This window comes from Salvelinus fontinalis, chromosome 18 (genome assembly GCF_029448725.1).
Source record: "Salvelinus fontinalis isolate EN_2023a chromosome 18, ASM2944872v1, whole genome shotgun sequence".
NCBI lineage: Eukaryota > Metazoa > Chordata > Actinopteri > Salmoniformes > Salmonidae > Salvelinus > Salvelinus fontinalis.
This window is the reverse complement of record NC_074682.1, coordinates 1,854,300-1,873,966: the sequence shown is the minus strand read 5'-3', so window position 1 is coordinate 1,873,966 and position 19,667 is coordinate 1,854,300. Positions and strand designations below refer to the sequence as shown.

Sequence of the window (19,667 nt, the reverse complement as noted above, 5' to 3'; positions counted from 1 at the left end):
AAGGACTCAATCTTAATTAACTGGACAAGAAAGCCTTGAAATGGGGCGATAATGATCAATACTATCCCCGCTCTTATGGAGTGGCAGCACAAGAGCTGATTTCCATAATTTGGGAATATTTCCTGATAACAATGTTAAATTAAATATATGGGTTATTGAGCCAACCATGATGCACACTTAATCAGACCGGATCCAATTGGTTGTTCTCTGTTGATTTCTTGTTGTCTATTGCTAGCAAAGCATCCAGGACTTATTTTTCTGTAAATATCCCCCCCCAAAAAAGCTTTGACTATCATTTCTCTGATCATTCAGCAAGTTTCCCATATCAGCATCCAGTCCAGTATCATTGTGAATAGACTTAGCAGTTCTTTCAGAGAGCCTGCTGAAATAAAATTATTAAATGCATCAATGATGGCATTTTTTTCCAGAATGAGGCCAGTGTCTGAATTAATTTGTTGTGGCAGAGAGGAGGAAGTAGAAACCTGCAGTGATTTGACAGTTTTTCAAGAATTTAGCAGGGTTCCCATTACAATACGAAAGAGCGGTTACATAATAGTCATATTTAGCCTTTCTGATTTGTCTTACACAATGATTCCTCAGTTGCTTAAAAGCTTACCAGTCCTGTCCTAAGCCTGTGTTCCTAGCCTTGACCCAAGCATAATTTATTTTATTAATGACTCAGATCAATCAGAGTTGACTTTGAGGGATCTTCAGGGTTGAGCCGTGTAGGCTTAGTCACCAGCTGGGTTAGGTTTAGGTCATTACACGTCTTTTAGATTGTCTGAAGCCTGCATTTCCCAATCATAATTTAGGTCACCCAGGATAATAACTTCTGATTTAGTAAAAAAAAGACAACAAAAAAAGAAACGTCCTCTCACTGTCAACTGCGTTTATTTTCAGCAAACTTAACATGTGTAAATATTTATATGAACATAACAAGATTCAACAGCTGAGACAAAAACTGAACAAGTTCCACAGACATGTGACTAACAGAAATTGAATAATGTGTCCCTGAACAAAGGGGGGGGGGGGTCAAAAGTAACAGTCAGTATCTGGCAGAGGTGGGACCAAGTCATTGTTTCACAAGTCACAAGTAAGTCTCAAGTCTTAGCACTCAAGTCCCAAGTTAAGTCCCAAGTCAGGACAGGCAAGTACGAGTCAAGTCTCAAGTCAAGTCTCAAGTCCTAAACTTTGAGTTTCAAGTCCTAAACAAGTCATAATGTGCTCTTCACCAAATGTAATACCATTTCATATTTAAGTAATAGTTAATATATTACATTAATGCAAATCATGAATGCTTCAAATCATGAATGCTTGATTAATCCAAATCATGGATCTGTCTCATCCATTACCGGAGTCTACGCAGACCAGTGCACCATAGCCAACCAGAACTAAAGTAGGCTTTTTTGCAAGCAAGCCATTTGTCACACAGGCCTGCCATCATTCACTTTGAACTTGACTGTGTTTACAGACAGTTGCGTGACTTTAGATAATACAAACTCATTCGCCAAAAGCCACAATACCACGGGAGTCCTCTTACATTTGAGAACTTTAAAGACCTACTGACCATACAACCATAAAAAGACATTTCCCTGTATGCACATCAACAAGATCAACAACTAATGCTAGCCAGAGTAAGATGAGCTAAAATCTAACGAATGAACATTAGATAAACCTCTCAAACTTTTCCAGCTAGTTGGCTGTCAAAATTGCACTGATAAACAATGGGGAATTGTAGCCTACTCATCCTTCTGCAGCTTGCATGCAACCAAGCAGCCAAGCTAACTGACCAGCTAGTTACTTTCAGACACAAATGAGAGAACATCTCACTCTGACCATTTTACTCACCCTAGCAGAGCTGGTTAGCTAGGCTGTTTACATTTTATAATGTTCATTTAGCAGATGCTCATATTCAGAGCATACATTTTCGTACTATCTCGTACGGGTCCCCAATGGGAATTGAACCCATAACCCTGGTGTTGCAAGTGGCATGCTCTACCAACTGTTATCTAGAGTGTTCATTACTTTTTTTGCCTGTGTTTACTGACACGTTCATATTCAGCGAATGTTGCGTGTTCGTAAATGTATAAGTTATTGCTCTGGCACACTCAGACGAGAGTGCTCTGAAATCCGAGTAGATAGCCAGAGTGAATTTGTGAATGCAAGAGATATGCTATCTGGATAAGTCATTCAAGTTCTTGCTAGCTAACCAATTAACATCTGCATCTCTAGCTGTGTATAGCCACCGAAAAACAATGAGGGGAAAAAGTCAGTAACTCACCCACTCCTCCAATGACATGACATGATCCTCCTAGCAGCTAGATAGCTAGCCAATGTTAGGCTCCGTGTTTTTAGCTTGCTACATAAATAGATACGCTAGCTGATTAGCTACATTATGACTGACTTGTGATCATTGCCCTTGCTAGTTTGATTGTATTGACATTCTCAGCCTTATTTACTGTACATTTGTCTGTTTTTGTCCAAAATATTCAGTGTTTGAAACTGAAACGAATGTACCAGGCCAGCTATGATTTACAACCTGATAGCAATATTTTTTGGAATACCAAGAAATGTATTGGTGAATTATATTAATCATGCATTGAACTGCATTCATCTATTCTGCCGACAATGCCTTAGTGTACGTCATGGAATGTTAAGTTAGATACAACCTATTTTTAAAACCTCTTATGAAATTTGGAATTTGATATTTTTATATTTTTTTATATTTTTTGACTGATATTATGATTGTCCCTTTGTTTCATATCTGCAAAGTAGTTAAAACGCTGTCAGCTCCACTTTAAAGATAGTGACTAATACTTTTTGGACAAGGGAAATGGATTTCAGTAAAGAGACAGAAATGATTTTGAATGAGAATGGCCACTTAACCACCTATACCCTGTCTGTTAGCTCTGAACACATGAATATCCTCAACATTAATATCAGAGTCCAGAATGTCCACAGATATCCAAGTTTCAGTCAATACCAGAATGTCCGGATTTGTCTGCATAGCCCAGATCTTGATGTAATCCAGTTTAGGAAGTAAGCTCCTAACGTTCAGATGCATCAACCCAAGTTCTTTATGATTTTTAAAGTCACATGGAGTCTCCAACTCAATGATGGTTGATATTGATAAAGTTGGTATGGCTATACGGTTGCATGCAACTGCACCATTTGGTTTATTCTTATTTGTAATAGAGGAGAGAGGAGACATTGAAATTACTTTTCCAAGATTGGCACCAATGGGGCCTGAGGCCGCAGCCAATGTCAGTATGAGGAACTCTGAGTAACCAATGACGGAATGTTTTACACTGACTTACAGTACCAGTCAAACGCTTGGACACACCTACTCATTCCAGGGGTTTCCTTTATTTTCTGTATTGTAGAATAATAGTGAAGACATCAAAGATATGAAATAACACATATGGAATCATGTAGTAACCAAAAAAGTGTAAAACAAATCCAAATATATTTTAGATTTTAGATTCTTCAAAGTAGCCACCCTTGCCTTGATGACAACTTTGCACACTCTTGGCATTCTCTCAACCAGTTTCATGAGGTGGTCACCTGGAATGCAATTCAATTGACAGGTGTGCCTTGTTAATTTGTGGAATTTCTTTCCTTCTTAATGCGTTTGAGCCAATCAGTTGTATTGTGTCAAGGTTGGGGTGGTATACAGTAGTAGATAGCCCTATTTGGTAAAAGACCAAGTCCATATTATGGCATTAACAGATCAAATAAGCAAGGAGAAACGACATGTCCATAATTACTTTAAGACACGAAGGTCAGTCAATACGAAAAAAACGTTGAAAGTCTCTTCAAGTGCAGTCGCAAAAACTATCAAGTGCTATGATGAAACTGGCTCTTATGAGGACCTCCACAGGAATGGAAGACCCAGAGTTACCTCTGCTGCAGAGGATACGTTCATTAGAGTTACCAGCCTCAGAAATTGCAGCCCAAATAAATGCTTCACGGAGTTCAAGTAAAAGACACATCTCAACATCAACTGTTCAGAGGAGACTACATGAATCCGGCCTTCATTGTTGAATTGCTGCAATGAAACCACTACTAAAGGACACCAATAAGAAGAAAGGGTTTGCTATGGCCAAGAAACACGAGCAATGGACATTAGACCCCAGGAAATCTGTCCTTTGGTCTGATGATTCCAAATTTGAGATTTTTAGTTCCAACCGCCGTGTCTTTGTAAGACGCAGAGTACGTGAACGGATGATCTCCGCATGTGTAGTTCCCACTGTGAAGCATGGAAGAGAAGGCATAATGATGTGGGGGGTGCTTTGCTGGTGACACTGTCTGTGATTTATTTAGAATTCAAGGCACACTTAACCAGCATGGCTACCATAGCATTCTGCAGCGATACACCATCCCATCTGGTTTGTGCTTAGTGGGACTATCATTTGTTTTTCAACAGGACAATGACCCAACACACACCTCCAGGCTGTGTAAGGGCTATTTGACCAAGAAGGAGAGTGATGGAGTTCTGCATCAGATGACCTCACCTCCACAAACCCATTTGTGATGGTTTGGGATGAGTTGGACTGCAGAGTAAAGGAAAAGCAGCCAACAAGTGCTCAGCATATGTGGTAACTCTTTCAAGACTGTTGGAAAAGCATTCCAGGTGAAGCTGGTTGAGAGAATGCCAAGCGTGTGCAAAGCTGTCATCAAAGCAAAGGGTGCCTACTTTGAAGAATCTAAAATATAGTTTGATTTGTTTAACACTTTTTTGGTTACTACATGATTCCATATGTGTCATTTCATTGTGTAGAAAACTGTCATGGTCAAAACATATTGATACAACAGTAGCTAAGATGGGGAGATGTCTGTCCATAATAAAGCGCTACTCTATCTTCTTAATAGCACTATCAACAAGACAGGTCCTACAGGCTCTAGTTTTGTCGCATCTGGACTACTGTTCAGCTGTGTGGCCAGGTGCCAGAAAGAGGGACTTAGGAAAATTGCAATTGGCTCAGAACAGGGCAGCACTACTGGTCCTTGGATGTACACAGACAGCAAACATGAATAATATGCATGTCAATTATCCTGGCTCAAAGTAGAGGAGATATTGACTTCATCACTACTTGTATTTGTGAGAGTTATTGACATGTTGAAAGCACCGAGCTCTGTTAAAACGACTAGCACAGTACTACATAGAGCCATGACTACATGGAACTCTATTCTGCATCAGGTAACTGATGCAAGCAGCAGAATCAGATAAAAAAAACGTGAAAAAAATAGACCTCATGGAACAGGGGGGACTGTGAATCAACACAAACATAGACACTGACACATGCATACACACACATGATAACATACTTACTATACACACAAGTACACATGGATTTTGTGTTGTAGATATGTGGTAGTGGAGTATGGGCCTGAGGGCACACACTTAGTGTGTTGTGAATTCTGTAATGAATGTATTGTAATGTTTTTAAAATAGCATAACTGCCTTCATTTTTGCCAGACCCCAGGAAGAGTAGTTGCTGCCTTGACAGCAGCTAATGGGGATCCATAATAAATACACATAATCAGTCCCATGTCCTCTCTTTATTGCCTTCAGAAAAGAACCCCCTCGTGAAGACATCCCTTCTCAGTACAGTGAAGCAAATGGACCTGAGTGGCCTTCCGATCAAAACTTCCAAGATTCCCATCAACCCCCTAAACTTCACTGTGAGTAGTTGTACCTTAGCCCATCGCATCTGTCTGCTCAACTGAGCCTTCTGCAGCTCCTCTCTTTACCGATCAATCAACCCACCTACAAATGCTTTTTCCCTCCTCCATAAAGACTAAAAAGGACAAAGGTTGCCATTTATGCTAAAGCCCTGTTTATACCTGGTGCTAACATGCATCCTTTGTCCTGATCCTGTCCACATTCTGATTGTGCCCAAATGTGTGCCTGAGCTAGCCAGACGTTGTGCAGTGGGGTTCGCTGTAATACTGGTGCCAGTCGTTTATCTCAGAGGTCACTGATTACTGTTGGATTAAATTCACATCATGCTCACAGCAGGTGTCCTGTTGATTCCCCGCTGAGGAGCAGTCAATCCGTTTCACACTCTCTCGCCCTGCACCTCGGCTGGGTGTCTGTGCTCGGTGGACTGTCAATGCTTGTTTGTTTACCGTCGCTTTGGTAGTCCCACCGTGACGCTGGCACGTTTTGGACTTCTAACCCCTTTTTAACATTGTGTGTTTGAGCTACAGACTATCTATTTCTTCTGCATCCATTGATTTCATTAGTATGTGTGATTATAACAGGGGCTGAGCTAGAGTGGTGTTTGTGAGAGAAGGGCGGATCCCGAAAACAGTTATTATTCTCACAAAAACATCTGTAAATTGGTAACGGTTTAAGCCACAAACAATCAAGACCCATCTATGAAAAGCTGAGACTCAGGAACGCTTAACTGTTTTTAGTGGTGGCAAAAATACCCAATTGTCATACTTGAGTAAAAGTATAGATACCTTAGTAGAAAATGACTTTAAGTGAAAGTCCTCCAGTAAAATACTACTTGAGTAAAAGTCTAAAAGTATTTGATTTTAAATATACTTAAGTATCAAAAGTAAAAGTATAAATCATTTCGCAACCCTTATATTAAGCAAACAAGATGGCACGATTTGCTTTATAAATGTTATACAGTATATATACAAAAATATATAATTTGTGTTTTTACACCTTTTTTCTCCCCAATTTCACGGTATTCATGGTGGTAGTTACAGTCTTGTCCCATCGCTGCAACTCCCCTATGGAGTTGAAAGGTCGAAAGCCGTGCACTCCAACACTCAGACATCATTTACAAAAAAAAGCTGTGGTGTAAAGTACTAAAGTAAAAATACTTTCAAGTACTACTTAAGTGTTTTTTTTGGGTATCTATACTTAACCTTACTATTAATATTTTTGACAACTTTTACTTTAACTTCACTACATTGTACTTTTTATTCCATACATTTTCCCTGGCACCCAAAAGTACTAGTTACATTTTGAATGCTTAGCAGGATAGGAAAATGGTCTAATTCACACACTTATCAATAGAACACCCCTGGTCATCCCTACTGCCTCTGATCTGGTGGACTCACTAACACATGCTTTGTTTGTAAATTATGTCTGAGTTGGAGCGTGCCCTTGGCTATCTGTAAATAAATAAAAAACTAGAAAATGTGTCCATCTGCTTTGCTTAATATAAGGAATTTGAAATTCTTTATACTTTTACTTTTGATACGTAAGTACATTTTAGCAATTACATTTACTTTTGATACTTAAGTATATTTAAAACCAAATACTTCTAGACTTTTACTCAAATGGTATTTTACTGGGTGACTTTCAAGCACTTATTTTAATGGGTGACTTTCAAGTATTTAGTGAGTCCGCCAGATCAGAGGCAGTATGGATGACCAGGGATGTTCTTGTAATTAATAAGTGCATGAATTGGACAACTTTCCTGTCCGCCTAAGCATTCAAAATGTAATGAGTACTTTTGGCTGTCAGGGAAAATGTATGGAGTAAAAATTACATTATTTTCCTTAGGAATGTAGTGGAGTAAAAGTTGTCAAAAATATAAATAGTCAAGTACAGATACCCTAAAAAACTGCTTAAGTAGTACTGTAAAGTATTTTTACTTAAGTACTTTACACCACTGCCGGTTGTTGGGGAATCGGCAGAGGTGAGTACCCTACAGCCAGAAGTTCTGGTTTTCAGGGGAAATGGAAAGAGAGCTTGTTATGAGATTTCTGCTTTTGGACAAGGCGACACTCAATCTTAGCTCCTCTTCCACATTTACTGGATTGGTTGAACAGTGCAGCAGAGAACCTCCACCAAAAAGTTTTTTCTTCTTCTTGTCAAGAGCATTATGTAGGCGATCTAGTTTCAGGTGTTTCTTTAACACCTGCTACGTTAGGTTAGAGGTTCTTCGACAGTACACAGTTAAAATATAAGCACCCCCCTATTTGACCTTCAACCTTTTTTGAAGATCATAGGAAATCCCACGACAGAGTGTCTATAAGTTCACATAGTTGCTGTCACAAACTCCACCATTGTCTCTGACTAGTTGGATATTTATATGTACATACGGCATTCTTATAAATGTATATTTTTTTTGTCAGGTTTTTGCTGACATCATTTGTGAAATGTAAGCAATGCAAGCAATGAATGAAAGAAGTGAATTTCACTGTGGTATTTCCTGGGACTGATAAGGTGAAATGTTCCTACTACTGCTTGTTTTGAATAATACAAAGCAGCAATATGGTAGTATTGTATATTTCCATATTTTACTGCAAAGGCACGGGGTCTTATAGTGCAGTATGAGATTTGTGACAGAATAAATCCACTTTCTCATCCTCAGTCTCCACTGAACAAACTAAAGAAGAACAAAGTGGAGGAGCTTGAAGAGGAGACCCCAGAGAAGGAGGAGCTGGATTGGTGGTCCAAGTACTATGCGTCAATGGAAGAGCTTAGAAACCAGGTATATAGTGAGTGTAACTAAGCAATGTTTTTATACCAAGGGTGGGCTTGGTGTGCTGAAATGTAATCCAACAGTGAGCTGCAGGCCAACAAAAAAAAAGACAACATTGTTCATAATTACATCAGATGTTTCTGGAAGTCTCTGGTGGGCCAAACCAACATTTGTTGTTGAGGGCCAGGTTTGTTGCAACTTTATACAGCATCAGCATACAATCAAATCACTCTTTTAATTCGTTTTGCAATACATTTTTCATTCACAGGAAATGTCAATATTTGGTTTTGCTACAGTACTATCATAGTATTGAAGCCAGTAATGTTGATCTGTTTTGATGATAGTGAGACATATTTTTTATTATTTCCAGACTGAGAACGAGGAGGACATGGATGAACAACAGGAAACAGGTACTCCACACAACTGAGAGTTGTTGTCTGTCTAATACAGATGTCTACGGCCCTGTCCCAGTTAGATGCATAGGGGAATGAAAATCGTCACAGACTATTTGATTTTATTCTTACCACTTATGCTCAGAATTGCAAGTCTATTTTGTGTGAACTCCTGCTTACAATTGTTCAATTCAACTGGGGTGAGTTTCCCAAAACCTCATAGCTACAATGGGAAATGCAACCATTTTAAAATCAATATTTGACTGTCAATCTTAATGAAGTCTTAAGTACTTTGCTGCTCTACCAGTGATGTAGGTGTGGTTCATCAAGAAAAACAGTACCTTTTACTTACGAAGCTTTTGGTAAAATCACCCGAGAGCTTTTTGAAATTAAATAATTCTATCTTTCTTATTTGTGCCCTGTTCTTCATACATTTTTGGCGATTCTAATCTTTTATACAAGAGTTTAATATAATGACATTCCCAGCATCCATTAACACAATGTTAGGTTCTAATTTTCAGAGTAAAAACTCTACGGACACTATGAAAGCTCAACCAAGTTTATTCTTCCAAAAGGATCAAGACAGCTGCATTAGACAACATTTTTAACACAAGCACTGATATTTAACCCTTTCTCCTAGGCTGAGTCTCCACCTACCCATCTGAACAAACATTATCTTTACTGCTAGGCAGGAAACTAAGAAATAGGCCATACGCTTTTCTTTCTCCCTTAATGTGACCTGACCTCGACCCCCTTCATCACTAATCCATGGCTCTCTGCCCAATGCCTGCCACGTGATCGCTTCCCTGCACTCAGCACATTCCAAGCTTAGTTGCACCCACTATATACCTTCCTCCTACAGATAACCATTAACTTCTGGTGTAGACCCTCTAACCCTAAGCACTCAATATTTCAATAGGATCGCTGATATAATGTAAACGTTATACATGACCCCCTCTCCCTCAGTGACATGGATAAGTGTGTTTGATGTTCTCAGAACCCAACAGCAGTAATGCATCAGCCATGTGTGCCAAGTGATCCTTTCCCCATCTCAGTGTGGAAATCTGCACACGCTGTATCTCATTGAAATCTTCAATGCACAGAGCAATTGTAATCTCTGTGTTAAAAGTCATGTTTTTTTCAACAGATGTTGGCACATTAGAGGCAGAGGAGGAGGATGCTGTGATAGTGGAGATAGAGCCACCGCCCAAACCGAAACGAAAAAAGATAGCAACTCTGCAGGTGACAATTTTCTCTGTGAGAATTTGATGACGCCTGTACAGCACTATGGCAGGTGTAAATGGTGGTGTAGATTCAAATCCGGCCACGCCCTTCTAGCACACCACACCTCCTCCTTACTTTCTTCTATCTCCCCATTGTGTCTGTCCAATATACTTGGAAATGTGAGCAAAAAAATACTGTGAGGCTACATTAATAACCTGGGTGTTTTCTCAGCTCTATAAATCAGAACTGGAGGATGAGTTTAGCGAATTCATGGATTGGCTGCACACGTTCCCCATCTACAAAGGCAAAACCAATGATGACGAGGACGAGGGTGAAGAGGAGAGAAGCATGGGGAAGTACAAGGTGAGCGAGATAAGAACAAATTGTTACTCTAGACCTAAAAGAGATGTGTCTCCCTCAATATATCAAATCAGAGCGATTTTTACTGTCATAAGTGTCTTAGAGAGTGACACGATTGTGTCAAAACCACTCTTCAGTACTGATACTGTGTGGTGGGTTGAGACAGTGTTAGTAAAAAAAAAGTGTTTTTTTGTTGCCACAGGGTTCTTTTTTGATTTATCCCATCTCGCCTGAGGACGAACATGCAGAGCGCCAGATTACCAAAGGAATTCCCCAAAATACACCCATTAAAGTACTAGTGCGGGTGTATGTTGTGAAGGTAGGCTCATAAGCTAGCATGCTTCTGTTGCTTACGTTTTCAAGACATGTGACCTGAATTCGAAAAACCTCAGCACAACTCCATTGCTATGCAATTTCAAAGTAATTCATAAATTACTTTGAATATGTGAATACAATGTTATTACTCAAGTAATAGCAACCTTACTACATAAGAGCAAATTAAAGGAACAATTGTTATCAATCTCCCCCATGAATTTCCAGGCCACCAACCTGGCTCCTACTGACCCTAATGGAAAGGCAGATCCCTATGTGGTGGTGAAAGTTGGTGGACAGAGCATGGACAGCAAGGAGAGCTATATTCCCAAACAGCTCAACCCAGTGTTTGGCGAGTGAGTGGCAACAGGAAGAATTATAAATATTCAACTACCGAATATGATTACACAGAGTTAAATCAAACATTAAACCAAAAACTCTTGCTTGTCGAACTGCTGACATGAATGATGTTATTGTGTTTTTTAAGGCGGGAACCATTTTCAAGGAGTATTGCAAGAAACGATCACTATTTAACAAACACGTTAAAGGCCCAGCGCAGTCAAATTCATATTCATATCCTCTTTGTACAATAGCTGAAGAATCTGTGAAAGTGTGACAACATGATTAGCGTTATTTTACCATCGTTTCCGAAAGTTCGCTTACACAGGTCCTTTTTCAGGAGGTTCTGCATGTATGGAGTTTTTACATGTTGCACTTCTCCTGTAGAGTGTTTGAGCTGACCGTGTCCTTCCCACTGGAGACGGAACTTAATCTGATGGTGTTTGACCACAACATGGTGGGCTCTGATGACCTCATCGGAGAGACGCGAATCGACCTGGAGAACCGTTTCTACAGCCACCACTACGCAGGCTGTGGCATCGCCCTCTACTATGACACGTGTGTCTGATATTCCTGTCCATACAGGACATTACATCACAATAATGGCACAAGATATTACGGTGCATCAGAATGGCAAAACCTCATCACTGGTCTCCGCAGTATCATTTAATGCAGCTGTTTTTCTGTGATTGCAGAGACGGATACAATAAGTGGAGAGATGCCAAGAAACCATCTGCCATTCTGGCAGAGCTCTGCAGGAAAAATGCGATTCCCTCTCCGGAATACCGTGAATGGGAAATCAAAGTTCTAAACAAAATCTTCAAAGTGCCTGATGAAGCGTTTCCTGAAGGTATGTTTCCTTTAACATGTGGGTCGTTCTGTACGAAACTGAAGACAAAAAAGACCATGTCCAGGATTCAATCAGATCAGCGGTAACCCGGGTTAGCCGACAAACGCGTAGCTTTTCATTGCTTTTGTTTAGGCGGTGTCGGAAGTGTAATTGCATTGGAACTGTCAAATTGGTGAGCAGTTGCTCTTGTGGCCGTTGTCACGAAACCACAGTCGTCCTTATATGCCACAAGCGTTTGAAGTTTAGGCTATATAGAGACAATGATACTCAAATTGAAAATCATTAGACAAAATAATAAGGATTTAAAATAAGGATTACATCACACATTCCAGTTGTCAAACTTGTAAGGAAATGAAATGTTGTAGAGTATAGACCAAATATCCTTGCTCCAGAAGACATTTTCATGTATTACATTTCAGAATGATCCAAAAAGTCATTCGCTTTTTTTTTTGAGTTTCGTATGGAACAACCCATAACTGATTTACACAGATAGCAATCATGTGCCCATAGACAATATTTGCAGCTGCATTACTAGCATGTTAATAACTAATCCTTAACATGAACAAGTGGCACTATCATAATCACGTTTTTTGTCCAAGGTGGCTTAGCAGTTCAGACGTCTTTTTCTGTTCCGTATTGTCGTGTCCTGTATATATATATATTTACACCTTTCTTCGCATATCTTTTATTTATTTTATTATCCAATAACTCAACTACAAAAGCTTTCCTGCAAAAGCTTTCCTGCAACCCGCTTCACCAATTACAAAAAGTATTATTTATCTCAATCTGAAAATCCTTCGTGGAAGCTAACCAGGGGCTAATTCAGAAGCTAGCCTGAAAGCTAACCAGAAGCTACTCCGATAGCTAGCCAGAAGCTAATCTGTAGCTGCCCCGAAATTAGCCGGTTTGCTGGCTAGCGTTGGTGTTTCAGCTGTCCACGTTTAGTGGTCATCAGCTATTCCTTTAGCTCGATAATCTACCGGCACTTTTGTGCAACGCGACTCGGACCGGAGCATTCCGGGACTCTTTTTCTCTCAGTTTCCCCGGATTCCAGCCGCAGGCTCTGGACACTTGCACCTTGATTTCGCAGCTAGCTAGCTGCAAACCGTGTGACTATTGGCTTACGTCGAACCCGGAGCAAACTCAAATCATTCTGGAGCTAGCCAGCTGAGGAGTTCCATCACCATCCGGACCCGTTTCTTTTATTGCTGCTGCAGATACGGAACCCCACCGGGCCTTCACGACTGACTGCCGCGACTGACTGCCGACGTTATCTGCCCGAGGGATTTATCCAACTGGCACCTCCGTCCCGACGTTACCTGAACGCTCATCTGAGGCCCGCTAATCGTTAGCTGTCTTATCGGCTATATCGGACAAGCTGTCTTATCGGCTATATAAGTATATCGGACAACTATTATTATTATTATTATTTATTTATTTTATTTTTTTCCTTGGGTCACTATATCTATTTTGCCAATTCGGATTGATCCCCTCTACCACACGGAACCCCACTACACGGAACCCCACTAACCTACCGACGGAAACGCACGAGGTATCTACAAACAGACCTCCATCCTATGCTGCTACCGATAGCCATATACCCGGCCAGCTGTCTGGATCGCCACGACCCCAACCAACCTCTACTCACTGGACCCTTATTGATCACTCGATTAGCATGCCTCTCCTTAATGTAAATATGCCTTGTCCATTGCTGTTCTGGTTAGTGTTTATTGGCTTATTTCACTGTAGAGATTCTAGCCCTGCTCTCTATACCATATCCAACCTCTCAGTTCCACCACCCACATATGCGATGACATCACCTGGTTTCAACGATGTTTCTAGAGACAATATCTCTCTCATCATCACTCAATACCTAGGTTTACCTCCACTGTATTCACATCCTACCATATCTTTGTCTGTACATTATTCCTTTAAACTATTTTATCGCCCCCAGAAACCTCCTTTTACTCTCTGCTCTAGTAGCTCTAGGCGACCAATTCTCATAGCTTTTAGCCGTACCCTTATCCTACTCCTACTCTGTTCCTCTGGAGATGTAGAGGTGAATCCAGGCCCTGCAGTACCTGGCTCCACTCCTATTCCCCAGGCGCTCTCTTTTGATGACTTCTGTAACCGTAATAGCCTTGGCTTCATGCATGTTAACATTAGAAGCCTCCTCCCTAAGTTTGTTTTGTTCACTGCTTTAGCACACTCTGCCAACCCGGATGTTTTAGCCGTGTCTGAATCCTGGCTTAGAAAGACCACCAAAAATTCAGACATTTTCATCCCCAATTACAAGATCTTCAGAAAAGATAGAACGGCCAAAGGGGGCGGTGATGCAATCTACTGCAAAGACTGCCTGCAGAGTTCTGTTATACTATCCAGGTCTGTTCCCAAACAATTTGAACTTCTACTTTTAAAAATCCACCTCTCTAAAAACAAGTCTCTCACCGTTGCCGCCTGCTATAGACCACCCTCTGCCCCCAGCTGTGCTCTGGACACTATATGTGAACTGATTGCCCCCCATCTATCTTCAGAGCTCGTGCTGCTAGGCGACCTAAATTTGAACATGCTCAACACCCCAGCCACCCTACAAACTAAGCTTGATGCCCTCAATCTCACACAAATTATCAATGAACCTACCAGGTACCACCCCAATTCCGTAAACACGGGTACCCTCATAGATATCATCCTAACAAACTTGCCCTCCAAATACACCTCTGCTGTTTTCAACCAAGATCTCAGCGATCACTGCCTCATTGCCTGCATCCGTAATGGGTCAGCGGTCAAACGACCTCCACTCATCACTGTCAAACGCTCCCTGAAACACTTCAGCGAGCAGGCCTTTCTAATCGACCTGGCCGGGGTATCCTGGAAGGATATTGATCTCATCCCGTCAGTAAAGGATGCCTGGTCATTTTTTTAAAATGCCTTCCTCACCATCTTGAATAAGCATGCCCCATTCAAGAAATTTAGAACCAGGAACAGATATAGCCCTTGGTTCTCTCCTGACCTGACTGCCCTTAACCAACAGAAAAACATCCTATGGCGTTCTGCATTAGCGTCGAACAGCCCCCGTGATATGCAACTTTTCAGGGAAGCCAGAAACCAATATACACAGGCAGTTAGAACAGCCAAGGCTAGCTTTTTCAAGCAGAAATTTGCTTCCTGCAACACAAATTCAAAAAAGTTCTGGGACACCGTAAAGTCCATGGAGAATAAGAACACCTCCTCCCAGCTTCCAACCGCTCTGAAGATAGGAAACACTATCACCACCGACAAATCCACTATAATTGAGAATTTCAATAAGCATTTTTCTACGGCTGGCCATGCTTTCCACCTGGCTACCCCTACCCCGGACAACAGCACTGCCCTCCCCTCTGCTACTCGCCCAAGCCTTCCCCATTTCTCTTTCTCCCAAATACAGTCAGCTGATGTTCTAAATGAGCTGCAAAATCTGGACCCTTACAAATCAGCCGGGCTAGATAATCTGGACCCTTTCTTTCTAAAACTATCTGCTGAAATTGTTGCCACCCCTATTACTAGCCTCTTCAACCTCTCTTTCGTGTCGTCTGAGATCCCCAAAGATTGGAAAGCAGCTGCGGTTATCCCCCTCTTCAAAGGGGGGGAAACCCTTGACCCTAACTGCTACAGACCTATATCTATCCTACCCTGCCTTTCTAAGGTCTTCGAAAGCCAAGTCAACAAACAGATTACCGACCATTTCGAATCCCACCACACCTTCTCCGCTATGCAATCTGGTTTCAGAGCTGGTCATGGGTGCACCTCAGCCACGCTCAAGGTCATAAACGATATCGTAACCGCCATCGATAGGAAACAATACTGTGCAGCCGTATTCATTGACCTGGCCAAGGCCTTTGACTCTGTCAATCACCACATCCTCATTGGCAGACTCGACAGCCTTGGTTTCTCTAATGATTGCCTCGCCTGGTTCACCAACTACTTCTCTGATCGAGTTCAGTGTGTCAAATCGGAGGGTCTGTTGTCCGGGCCTCTGGCAGTCTCTATGGGGGTGCCACAGGGTTCAATTCTTGGACCGACTCTCTTCTCTGTTTACATCAATGATGTCGCTCTTGCTGCTGGTGATTCTCTGATCCACCTCTACGCAGACGACACTATTCTGTATACTTCTGGCCCTTCTTTTGACACTGTGTTAACAACCCTCCAGGCGAGCTTCAATGCCATACAACTCTCCTTCCGTGGCCTCCAACTGCTCTTAAATACAAGTAAAACCAAATGCATGCTCTTCAACCGATCGCTGCCTGCTCCTACCCGCCTGTCCAACATCACTACTTTGGACGGCTCTGACTTAGAATATGTGGACAACTACAAATACCTAGGTGTCTGGTTAGACTGTAAACTCTCCTTCCAGACTCACATCAAACATCTCCAATCCAAAGTCAAATCTAGAATTGGCTTCCTATTCCGCAACAAAGCATCCTTTACTCATGCTGCCAAACATACCCTTGTAAAACTGACCATCCTACCAATCCTCGACTTCGGTGATGTCATTTACAAAATAGCCTCCAAAACCCTACTCAATAAATTGGATGCAGTCTATCACAGTGCCATCCGTTTTGTCACCAAAGCCCCATATACTACCCACCACTGCGACCTGTACACTCTCGTTGGCTGGCCCTCGCTTCATACTCGTCGCCAAACCCACTGGTTCCAGGTCATCTACAAGACCCTGCTAGGTAAAGTCCCCCCTTATCTCAGCTCGCTGGTCACCATAGCAGCACCTACCTGTAGCACGCGCTCCAGCAGGTATATCTCTCTAGTCACCCCCAAAACCAATTCTTCCTTTGGACGCCTCTCCTTCCAGTTCTCTGCTGCCAATGACTGGAACGAACTACAAAAATCTCTGAAACTGGAAACACCTATCTCCCTTACTAGCTTTAAGCACCAGCTGTCAAAGCAGCTCATAGATTACTGCACCTGTACATAACCCATCTACAATTTAGCCCAAACAACTACCTCTTTACCTACTGTATTTATTTATTAATTTATTTTGCTCCTTTGCACCCCATTATTTCTGTCTCTACTTTGCACTTTCTTCCACTGCAAACCAACCATTCCAGTGTTTTTTTAGTTTTTATTTGACTTGCTGTGTTGTACTCACTTCGCCTCCATGGCCTTTTATATATTTTTATTTTTATTTATTTATACATATATTTGTTTGCCTTCACCTCCCTTATCTCACCTCACATGCTCACATTGTATATAGACTTATTTTTTTTTTCACTGTATTTTTGACTATATGTTTGTTTTACTCCATGTGTAACTATGTGTTGTTGTATGTGTCGAACTGCTTTGCTTTATCTTGGCCAGGTCGCAATTGTAAATGAGAACGTGTTCTCAATTTGCCTACCTGGTTAAATAAAGGTTAAATAAAAAAAATAAAAAAAAATGTTTCCTTTGTGTCCTTCAGAGTTGCTGAAGAAGAACAAGAAGACAGAAGAGGATCTGCATGAGCTGGATGAGCACAAGGCCCTGAGTGTATTGCACCGGTGGGGGGAGATGAGAGAGTTTTGTGAGGGGGCCTGTCCCCTTGTACCAGAGCACTTGGAGGTGCGCTCCCTCCTCAACTCTGAGAAACCAGGACTGCCTCAGGTGAGGGCACATTTCTTGCCACAAATGCAGTTCAAAGTGCTTAACAACAAATAAAATAAAAGGTGAGAAATATAACAAAAACTTTACGTTTCTATACAAATATAAAATTAAGATATAACAAGATCAAGATCACAATAGTATAACAATAGTAAAATAACAGTGAATATGAGAGACTAATGCAGCAATAAATTATAGGTGATAAAATAAATAAGATATACAGTATGGGATAAAATAAATAAAATCAATTATATGGCTAAGACAACTAAGAACACCCTTGGTAAAAGCACAGCTAAAGAGAAGCTTTTATTTATTTATTTAAAAACATTTTTTTTACAGTTTCTGAAGCCATCAAAATAGTCCAAAGGCCAGTGGAAAAATGTGTCCACTTTGGGGGATAACCAATATATGAAATTTGGCCGGCGGGCCCATGGACTATCTGGCAGGCTGTTCCAAAGGCTAGGACCATAGTGACTAAAGGCAGCCTCACCAAAAGATTTTGGATAATCCTAAATGAATCGTGAATAATGATGAGTGAGAAAGTTACAGATGCTCAAATATCATACTCCCCCCCCCCCCCCCCCCCCCCCAAAATTGCTAACCTCCCCTGTTTTGTAATGGTGAGAGCTTAACATGTTTTGGGGGTATGATATTTGTGTGTCTGTAACTTTCTCAGCTGACAGTCTGCACTTTAACATCATAGTCTTTGTATCATTTAAAATCTAAAGTGCAGGAGTACAGAGCCAAAACAACAACAAGATGTGTCACTGTCCCAATACTTTTGGAGCTTACTGTATCTTAAGCCTTGTTCACACTGGCAGTTTGAAGTAACTCAAATTCTATGTTTTTTTGCATATCTGATTCGAATCGGAACTTTTTCCTGCAGAATGAACAGCCGATACGCACATATAATCAGATATTTCAAGACACATTTTAAACTACCTTCATAGGTGGTTTGAAATCAAATACAAGTCTGATTCCTGTCAATACGATTTGTGTCTGAACTGTCAAATCTGATTTATTTGCCATCAAGTGTTTTTCTTTTACTGTTATTTGGCATATCTTGACACTTGCTAGCTACTCTGTTGACAGTTTGACAAGAACACGTGGTAGCTAACTAGCTTGTTAATTGTTTACAAACAAATGTGTGAATGTTCTAGCGAGCTAAACAGCTAGCTTTAAAAGTGATCTTAAAAGGCCTTTGCAGACTGTATGTCGGATTCAATCTTTTACGATTATCCCGACACACTGTGCAATGTTACCAAATGAAAATCTTGCTATCAACCTAGTCAGTTCTGTCAGCGATTGGCTTGCAAGGCTACGCCTGCCGATGTATTTGATCTGCGCATGTGCCAGCAGCGTAAGCATCACTCTATTCTTATGGGCGAGTGAAGTGAGTTCGGAAAAACTGAAAGTATGCACCTTATATGTTCGAACTCAGAATCAAATAGGCTTCCCCAAAATAACATGTGGGAGAACGTGTATTTTCATTGCTGATTTTGTGCATTTATCAAAATCCCATCAGGTAGCCTGATTTCAGATGTGTCTTGTAAACAAGATTAGTAGGGAAATGGTTATTCTGGCACAGCATGTAGGCTAAACGTTTAAATCAAGCTATTATATTAATCGGACTATTCATAATAATCGTATTATTGTGCGCATACTCAGTGCCGACCGTGTTCCTATTGGCCAGTCACTGGATTCGGATCTCAACACTAGCCACACTACACGATAAAACGCAAAAGAAATCTGACACTGCTAGGACTTTGTCGGAGCCTACGACTGCACACGTCGGTACTTCATCGGCAGACCTAGACCTTGTCACACTGAACGAGCCAAGGAGTTACAACCTAAGAATTTGCCTACGACAGAGACATCTTGGCTGGGACAGCAAAATCGCTGCATAAGACGGCTAAAATCATACAGTCTGCGAAGGCCTTTACACTATGATTTCGAACATGCAACGCAACTGGGAAACTTCCATGGCAGGCATTGTTGTCACCTTAGCTTGCTACACAACAACTTCTGAGTGAGAGCACCACCACCAATCAGCCTACACAACTGCACACACACCACCAGTACCATGACATGTAGGGTAGCCATGTC

General features: G+C 41.2%; 1 protein-coding gene across 1 annotated transcript in view; it reads left to right on the top strand.

The window, feature by feature from the left end:
• fer1l4 (fer-1 like family member 4) overlaps positions 1 to 19,667 on the top strand; it is a 96,033-nt gene that overhangs the window by 58,785 nt on the left and 17,581 nt on the right. Inside the window, exons 31-40 of the mRNA XM_055867834.1 lie at positions 5,576 to 5,685; positions 8,346 to 8,465; positions 8,827 to 8,866; positions 9,996 to 10,090; positions 10,304 to 10,435; positions 10,635 to 10,751; positions 10,973 to 11,100; positions 11,471 to 11,641; positions 11,779 to 11,933; positions 17,383 to 17,564. Of these exons, the coding sequence (XP_055723809.1) occupies positions 5,576 to 5,685; positions 8,346 to 8,465; positions 8,827 to 8,866; positions 9,996 to 10,090; positions 10,304 to 10,435; positions 10,635 to 10,751; positions 10,973 to 11,100; positions 11,471 to 11,641; positions 11,779 to 11,933; positions 17,383 to 17,564 (1,250 nt within the window). The remainder of the gene's footprint in view (positions 1 to 5,575; positions 5,686 to 8,345; positions 8,466 to 8,826; positions 8,867 to 9,995; positions 10,091 to 10,303; positions 10,436 to 10,634; positions 10,752 to 10,972; positions 11,101 to 11,470; positions 11,642 to 11,778; positions 11,934 to 17,382; positions 17,565 to 19,667) is intronic.